Source organism: Galeopterus variegatus, unplaced genomic scaffold (genome assembly GCF_000696425.1).
Source record: "Galeopterus variegatus unplaced genomic scaffold, G_variegatus-3.0.2 Scaffold2789, whole genome shotgun sequence".
Classification (NCBI taxonomy): domain Eukaryota; kingdom Metazoa; phylum Chordata; class Mammalia; order Dermoptera; family Cynocephalidae; genus Galeopterus; species Galeopterus variegatus.
The window spans coordinates 26,780-36,075 of NW_007728900.1; the positions used below are offsets into that span (position 1 = coordinate 26,780).

At 37.9% G+C, this 9,296-nt stretch overlaps 1 protein-coding gene across 1 annotated transcript in view; it reads left to right on the forward strand.

The window, feature by feature from the left end:
• The window catches only part of RFWD2 (ring finger and WD repeat domain 2, E3 ubiquitin protein ligase), a 227,116-nt gene that overhangs the window by 1,354 nt on the left and 216,466 nt on the right, over nt 1-9,296 (forward strand). The window contains exon 2 of the mRNA XM_008582996.1: nt 4-248. Within this exon, the coding sequence (XP_008581218.1) occupies nt 4-248 (245 nt within the window). The remainder of the gene's footprint in view (nt 1-3; nt 249-9,296) is intronic.

Genomic DNA, 9,296 nt, shown 5'->3' on the forward strand with positions numbered 1-9,296 from the left:
CAGGCCGCGGGCTCGGGCGGCCTCGGGGGCCCAGTGCGGCCTGTGTTGGTGGCGGCCGCCGTGTCGGGCAGCAGCGGCGGGGCGGGGTCCACGGGCCTGTCCCGGCTCAGCTGCGCTGCCAGGCCCAGCGCCGGCGTAGGAGGGAGCAGCTCCAGCCTAGGCAGTGGCAGCAGGAAGCGACCTCTGCTCGCCCCGCTCTGCAACGGGCTCATCAACTCCTACGAGGACAAAAGCAACGACTTCGTATGGTGGGTTTGAAGAGCAGCCCCTCCTCGCTGCTTAGGCTGGTGGGGTCCAGTGTGGGGGTGGCCTGTGCGAGAGCTTGGGTTACTAGGGCTGTGGTGGTGTCTGCAGAGGGATTCGAGCTCGTGGTTGGTGGAGTGTGGGAATGTGGGAGTCTCGAAGCACGGTGGGGATAATAAAGCGGTAAGTGAGGAGGAAGTGAAGGGAGTTGAGAGAATAATAAGGGAGGTGGGGGGAACGGAAGGTTAAATGGTTGTGGATAAAAGGAGAAAGTTGAGCAAGAAGGTTGGGTCTTGAATTTTTTGGCTCTCTGGTGAATTAGGCACCCCGTCCGTCCGGAGTATTTGTTGAGGTGAATTAAATTTGTAAAGAGAGAGGAATAAGCCTCCTTGGCTGCTGAGAGGTGGAGCTGTTGGTCTTAATTTGCTTATTGAAAGTATAGTAGATGATGCTCGAAACACGAGTCAGAATTTGCTTATTGGAAGTGTGATAGATGATGCTCCGAGCATGGGTAGGGATGTTTTAAGGAGAAGTAGCATTTAATGTAAGTACCCATCATGTATATGTGTATCTCTCTTCTTTCATTTCAAAGGGTAAGCCACTTTTCAATCTGTTCACTTCTCAACTGAATGTCTTGATAGAGGGAACCGCATTTATTACATATTACTATGTGTCAGATGTAACTGTAATAGGCTATAACAGAGTATACTGGAACTTAGGACTTGAGAAACGCTAGATATAGACATTCTGTCAATAGGTGGCATATTGAACAATAGTATTCACTCATGGTATTTGACATAGAGGGATTAGTCATATTGAGTGAAAGGTGGAGTTGATTGTATTGCTTGAGAGTGTTTTGGGGTTTTTCACTGGGTTTTCGATATTATTGGTAAGATTATGAGAGAGTAATTCCTTTTAGCTGATTAATAACTAGTAGAGTTGTGCTTTTCCTCTGCAGGAAATTGCTGATAGAATATTAGTGATGTAAGAAGTTGGCTTGCAGAGTCATTATGGGGGAAGTTGATTCACTTCGGGTTTGAAGACGGTCTGAGTTGGTGTTATTAAATATGATAGGGGTAGGAGTTGGAACTATTAGGAAAGTTATTGATTAGACTAACATTTTCTTTTCTTTTCTTTTCTTTTTTTTTTGTCTTTTTTCGTGCCGGGCAATGGATCGCAACCCTCAGTGTTGCGCCCGTACCGGACCGGGACCGGCAACGGGATCGCAACCCTCGGTGTTGCCCCCGCTCCTCGCTCAGCCAGTGAGCGGCCGGTCTGTATGTGGGATCCGAACCCTCAGCGGGAGCGCTGCTGCGCTTCCCAAGCGGTGCACTGTAGCAGTGCGCCACCGGGCGGGCCCCTAGACTAACATTTTCTAATTCCTGCAGAGAAATAATGATGTCTGTCTTAATATTTCTGGTTTTGTCTTAAATAATTCTGGATTTAGAATTAATTCATTTTTCATTGAAACTGTTTGGGCTATAATTGTGATTGTTATTTATAAATTATTTAAGCAGTTTATGGTTAGGTCTAAGAGGTATTTGCACTTCTACCCAGTCATTAGTGCCACATAATAAGGTGGAAGATAATAAAACGAAGTGGGGGGGAGGGTTGCAGAATTTAGGGGTTTTTTTCAGCCGCCGTTTGCATTTCAATTTTCAGTAGATGAAAACTAACATGCCAGCATCCATATAGGTGCACTAAAATAGTGTAAAAGATGTGAAAAATAACGTAATCGTTCAGACGTTCAGCAGACACTTATTTGACATTCACTGTCTACCAGGCACCATATGAGTTTCAGTGTACTGTAGGCTATGTTGTAGAGAATTGGAGAGGGATGGGGGAGAAGCTGGCACTGATTTTTTTTTTTTAGGAATGAGATTATTAAAATTTTTATTGACCTAATTTTTAAATTTCAATGTAGTCTCTGAGTCCTGATCATGTTATTTAGATTATTGTTTTATTTTGTATTCTAGCATGGAAGTGTCCAGTGAAAATCTTTAGTTAAAAATTCTGAATATTTTACTTTCTAAGAATGTCATTAGGGTATTATTTCTTTTCCTGGTGAGGTTGAATATTCAGAAGAATTAATTAATGAGAGTCTGTTTTCTGCTTCTCAAGCCAGGTTTGATTTTGGCCGAGATATTGGAGTAGGAGGATATGGATTAGGTAGGGTGCAAGGAATCTTTTTCATTTCTTATGGGCTCTGTGTGATTGCTCTTGTCTTGCATGCCTGTCGGTCAAACTGTGAACCAGTTCAGATTAGTCTGCACTTTTATATGTAAACGAGGCCCAAATTTGAATAATGGTGATAATTCCATATTCATCTATAGCACATTTTAAAGATATGCTTATACTTTGCATTTCATTTTATCCTTAGAACAATTCTGTGAAGTTATATAGAAATAATTATTTTAATATAACATGAGTATAATTATATGCCTATTGAGGCACAGTGAAGTAACTTTTAGATTGGACAACTAAGGGACAAAATTAAAACTCAAATCTCCCAATTTTCATCTTAGTGCTGTCTTTGCATGTGATTAGAAAATTTCACAACCATAAGTTTGAGTTCATGTATTTAGCCTAGTGGTTCTTACATGGGATAGATTGGAGGGAAGCAGCTGTTTTGTTAATCACATGAGATAAACATTTTTATCCCTAACTGCTCCTTTCCCCTGCCTGCCCATGTCACAAGAGGACATATCAGAATTGGAGGTTGGGGTGGCAGTGTAGTTTGCAAAAGCTTCCCTGGTGGTAAGGACATGTCCTTCTCCCCTCCTTGGGAACAGTTGATTTAAATAAAATCACATACCTAATTTTAATAATGCACATTGACCTCTCATCATATTTGAAAGTAGGTTTATTTTTAATTGCAGAATTGATTAACATTTTAAGGATATATAGTTTGCATTTTCATATTCCTTTCATACAAAGAATTGAAAGTATTATCAAGTTGCAGATCATATTTGAAAGTAGGTTTATTTTTAATTGCAGAATTGATTAACATTTTAAGGATTTATAGTTTGCATTTTCATATTCCTTTCATACAAAGAATTGAAAGTATTATCAAGTTGCAGATAATTAACAGTGTTTTTTGGTTTTGGCGGGTGGCTGGTACAGGGACCAAACCCTGGATCTTGGTGGTGTTGGCACTATGCTCTAACCAGCTGAGTAACTGGCCAGCCCAACAGTGTTTTATAGATGCGGAATCTGTGGTCATTCTCAGGAGAGATTAGTATTTAGCTTGACTGTGAATAAATCTTCAACATTCAAAGGAAGTCTTTGTTTCTTCAGTTTTTCACACATTTTTCTTATGGGGTCTATTTAACTAAACTATGAGTATAGCTTGTATTTGGATGATGACTTGGTTCCTTTATTCTGACTCCTTTGTTTTATTCTATAACATAGCTACTGCCTCTGCATTAGCTTTTCCAACTATTTGAATTGATCTCTTCTACCTCTGCAAGTCCCAGTTATTCTCCAAGTTGCAGCAGAAGTATGCATTTACAAGTAAATAGTAAACTCCTTATGGGAACCTACTTGTTGCTATAGCTATGTCTTCAAACTATTAAAAAGTGAAATAAAATAGGAGATATCTTAGAACCTCAGAAAATTTCTACTGCTTGGGAGTTAAGGCTGTTTTGACAGTGGAATTAGCCAGTCTTCTTGTTGCTGTTAAAATGTGTATTACACAAAATGCTTATTACATTCTTGTTTTTACATATGGTGTCTCACTTCTGTCTTTGTCCTCCACCTTGCCTGTTCTTTGCCCTCTGTCTTTCTTCATACATGTACATGCCAGGTTGTATTTATATAGGTCCCTACCTTCTCGAATAATGTTTTCATTGAGAGTAACATGTTTTCCCTTCATATCTTCATGTATAAGTTAATTGTCCTTTCATTTATCACAGTTAAGTTTCACGAACTAATTTTGTCTCTGTTTCTATGTAGAGTGAAGGATGGATTGCAATAACTAGTCTGGTTTCGTTCATTCTGTTTCTGGTATAACCTTTGGGAATGCTTCTGTTTTTCTTCCTAGTCTGTGTGATTTGGGGTGGGTGTTCTCCTTCCCCAAATTCAGAATTGGAAAGCACAATCCAGGTGCAGGTAGTCCGGTGCGTTGGAATGCTCTGTCTTCAGTGTTATTTCAGGGATGGAGATTTGGCTCTAGTAGAGGTAGAGACAAAGTGGCTTTGTAAAAATTACAGATGACTATTTTAGGAGCTCTTGAAACTCAAAGTTCATAAATGCCAAGTCCACTTTAAAGTGAAGAATGAATGTGTTATAATAACAGTTGGTTTGGGACAGATACTCAAACTAATAATAAATGCCCAAATATAAATTGCTATTATTTGCCAGGCATTATTCTGAGGGTTTTACATCACTTGTTTAATCTTCACAACTGTTTTATATAGGTACTTGCCTCAGTTCACACAATTAATAATGGTAGTGCCAATATTTATTTTTTATTTATTTTATTATTATTATTTTTTTAAAAGATGACCGGTAAGGGGATCTTAACCCTAGACTTGGTGTTGTCAGCACCATGTTCAGCCAGTGAGCGAACTGGCCATCCCTATATGGGATCTGAACCCGTGGGCTTGGTGTTATTAGCACTGCACTCTCCCGAGTGACCCACAGGCCGGCCCGTCAATATTTATACTTAGAAATTTTGGCTTAGACCTCAAGTTTTTAACAATTGTATTACCTTGCCTTTATTTAGAGGTTGATTTTATTTAAAATCAGCTTTTTAATTTCCCCCTTGGTGTCTAGACAGTCAGTACTGGGATTTGAACTCTCAGCCTTGGTGTTATCAGCACCATGCTCTAACCAAGTGAGCTAAATGGCCAGCAAAAAATCAGCTTTATTAAGATATAATTTGCATAAAAGTTTTAAGTGTGTAGATTGATGAGTTTTGACAGATGAATATACCATCACGCTAGTCGAGATATAGAACCCTTCCATCACCCCAGAAAGTTCACTTGTTGCAATACTTTGTACTCTGTCTTCTACCTTCATCTGTGACACCTGGTGACCAGTGATCTGCTTTCTATCACTGTCTTTCTGCCTTTTCTAGAATTTCATATTAATGTAGTCATTCGGTATATGTTCTTTTGTGTGTGGCTTCTTATTTGGTATATTTTTGAGATACAATGAAGTTGTTGAATGTATTGCTAATTTTTTTCTTTTAATTGCTGAGTGCTATTTCATTATATGGATATAACATGATCTGTTTATGTATTTGCCGCTTAAGAGATATTTGAGTTGTTTCTTTGTTTCTCATTTTTGGCTATTATGAAGAAAGCTGCTATAAATATTCATTCAGTTTTTTGTGTGGACATGTCCTCATATTTCTTGGGTGGATATCTAGTAGTGGATTGCCGGTTTCTAGGGCAAGTGTATGTTTAATTTTAAAAGAAACTGCTAAGATATTTCTAAAGTGGGTGTACCATTCTGCTTTTCTACCAGCAACTTGTGAAAGCTCCAGTTCTTTCACATCCTTACCAACAATTGGTGTTTTCAGTCTTTTAAGTTTTAGTCATTCTAGTGGGTATGCAGTGGTATCTCATTGTCATAATTTGGATCACCTTAATGACTCATGATGTTGGGCATATTTACATGTGCTTATTTTTCATGAAGTCACAAAAGATTTTCATGTTTATTTCCTTATAGAAGATTTATAGTTTTTTATGGTTGTGATCGATTTCAAGTTAGTTTTTATGTACTGTGTGTGGGACGGGTTGAAGGCTACCCTCTCCCACCTCTCCAGTATTTGCTTATCATAGCACCATTTGTTGAACAATATCTGTTTATTTATCGTAGCACCATTTGTTGAAAATTCCATCTTTGTTCATTGAATTTTCTTGCCACCTTTCTCAAAAATTGACCATATATGTATGATTTTATTTCTGGAATCTTTATTGATTTATATGTTTATTCCTACACCAGTACCAAACTGTCTTGATTATTGTATCATTATAATTCTTGAAATCAGTCGTGTAATTTTGTTTCTATATTTCATAGTTATGTGGTTATTTGGGTTCTTTTCATTTTCACATAAATTTTAGATTTAGCTTGTCAGTTTCTACAAAAGATGTGGGATTTTAATTTGGGTTATGTTGAATCTATGACTCAATTTGGGAAGACTTGATATCTTAATATTGAATCTTTTGAACTGTGAACATGGTATATTTCTCCAGTTATTGAGGTCTTCTTTCATTTCTCTTAGCAATGTTTTATACTTTTCAGTGTTTGAGTCTTGAACCATATTTCGTTAAATTTACCCCTCAGTATTTCAAGTTTTTGATTCTGTTGGAATGGTTTTTTAATTTCAGTTTCTAATTGTTGCTAGTATATAGAAATACTGTTTATTTTTGTGTATTGACCTTGTATCCTGTGAATTTTTAAATTCCCTTATTAGTCCTACTGGTTTTTCGGTGGAACTTGTGGGATTTTCTAAGAAAATGATCATGTTATCTACAAGTAAATATAGTTCTACTTCTTTCTCATTTGTATGCCCTATTTTTTTTTTTTTTTTAAAAAGATGACCGGTAAGGGGATCTTAACCCTTGACTTGGTGTTGTCAGCACCAGGTTCACCCAATGAGCCAACCGGCCATCCCTATATGGGATCCGAACCCGGGGCCTTGGTGTTATCAGCACCGCACTCTCCTGAGTGAGCCACAGGCCGGCCCTGTATGCCCTATTTTTAAAAAAATATACTAATGGATTTGATTTGCTAATTTTTAAAAAGGATTTTTTTGCATCTTTGTTCTTTAGTTATATTGGCCTAGGATTTTCATATAGTATTTTTTTCTGGTTTTGGTATTGGGGTGTGTTAGTTTGCTAGAGCTGACATAAAAAAAATAGTCCAGACTGGGTGACTTAAGCAACAGACATTTATTTTCCCACAGTTCTAGAGGCTAGAAGTACAAACGGTAGGCAGGTTTGGTTTCTTCTGAGGCCTCTCTCCTTGGCTTGCTGATGGCCACTTTCTTCTGTCTTATAACATGATTATCCCTCAGTGTGTGTGTTGTCTGTATATTAATCATATTGGATTAGGGCCTACTCATATAACTTTATTTTACCTTAAATACTTTAAATACCTCTTCAAAGGCCCCATTTCCAAATGTAGTCACATTCTGAGTTACTGGGAGTTAGGACTTAAACACAGGAACTTTTTTTTGTGGGGTGGAGGGACAGTTCAGCACACATAACACAGGGCTTTTAAAAGGAGCTGAGAGGGCCGAGCCTGTGGTGCACTTGGGAGAGTGCGGCACTGGGAGCGCAGCAATGCTCCCGCCGCGGGTTCGGATCCTATATAGGGATGACCGGTGCGCTCACAGCGCTCACTGGCTGAGCGCGGTGCGGCCGGTCTCAAAAAGGACAAAAAAAAAAAAAAAGGAGCTGAGAAATGTTCTTGCTTCTATTTTCTGAGAGAGTTTGTGTGAAGTTGGTATTGTTGCTTCCTTAAATGTTCAGTAGAGTTTATAAGTGAAGCCATAGTTTTTGTGAGGTTTTTAGTTACTAATTCAATTTTTTAAACAGATAAAGACCTATTCATGTTCTATATTTATTGAGCTATAGCAGTTTGTTAAGGGATTTGCTCATTTACTTAAGTTGAATTTAATGGCATAAAGGTTATAATATATCCTTATTCTTTTTTTTTTTTTTTTTGTCTTTTTTGTGACTGGCCGCACCGCGCTCAGCCAGTGAGCACACCGGCCATCCCTATATAGGATCCGAACCCACAGCGGGAGCGCTGCTGCGCCACAGGGTCGGCCCATATATCCTTATTCTTAAAATGTCTTGGATTTGGTGGGATGTCCCATCTTTCATTCTTGATATTGATAAAATATGTGTTTCCTGTCTTTTCCTCTTTTTTTCTCTTGAACAGTGAAACTAGAGGATTGACAGTTTTATTAATCTTGTCAAATAATTGGCATTGATATTAATTGCTTTTGTATATAGTTTGTTCATTTTTTCCACTGATTTTCCATTTTACTTTTTTTTATTTCCTTCTACTTTGAATTTCAACTTCTCTTTTTCTGGTTTCTTAATATGGAAGTTTAGATCATTAGTTTATGGCTTTAATTTTATCAGTTTTCCTTTCTAATTCCTTCTTTAGCTGTATCTTTTAATTTTCATTCAGTTCAAAATACTTTCTCATTTCCCTTGTGATTTCTTATTTGAACCATGAGTTATTTATTTATTTATTTATTTTATTTATTATTTTTTTTAAAGATGACCGGTAAGGGGATCTCAGCCCTTGGCTTGGTGTTGTCAGCACCACGCTCAGCCAGTGAGCAAACCGGCCATCCCTATATAGGATCCGAACCCGTGGCCTTAGTGTTATCAGCACCGCACTCTACCGAGTGAGCCACAGGCCGGCCTGAACCATGAGTTATTTAGAAGTATGTTGTTTAAGTTCTAAATGAGAATTTTCTGGAAATCATTGTTATGGATTTTAAATATAATTTAACATTGTTTAGAGAGTATATTCTATATGATTTCAGTTCTTTTATATATTGAGACTTGTTTCATGGTCCACCATAAGCTTTATTTTGGTTAATGTCCCATATGCACTTGAAAAAATAAATGAGTATTTTGCTGTGTGTAAGCTGGAGTATTACATATGTCAGAGAGTCATGTTGGTTGACGTGTTGTTTGAATTTTCTATAACCCCACTGATGTTCTATCAGTTACTGAAAGAAGAATATTAAAATCTTCAACCATCTCCAACTAGAATTGTGGATTTGGCTATGTCTCCTTTTAGTTCTGTGAGCTTTTGCTCATGTATTTTGAAGCTCACACACATTTAGAGCTGGCAAATTGATCCCCTTATCATTTTGAAATGTCATTCTTTATTCCTGGTAATATTCCTCTTTCTGAAATCTGTGTAGTCTGAAGTTAATATAGCCTCTTATTTTTCTTCTTCAGGTTTCTTTTCTTACATTGTATCTTTTTTTTTTATTTTGTCAATATACAATGTTACTGTGTCCCATCACCAAAACCTCCCTCCCTCCTCCCTCTCCCCCCTCCCACCCAGAT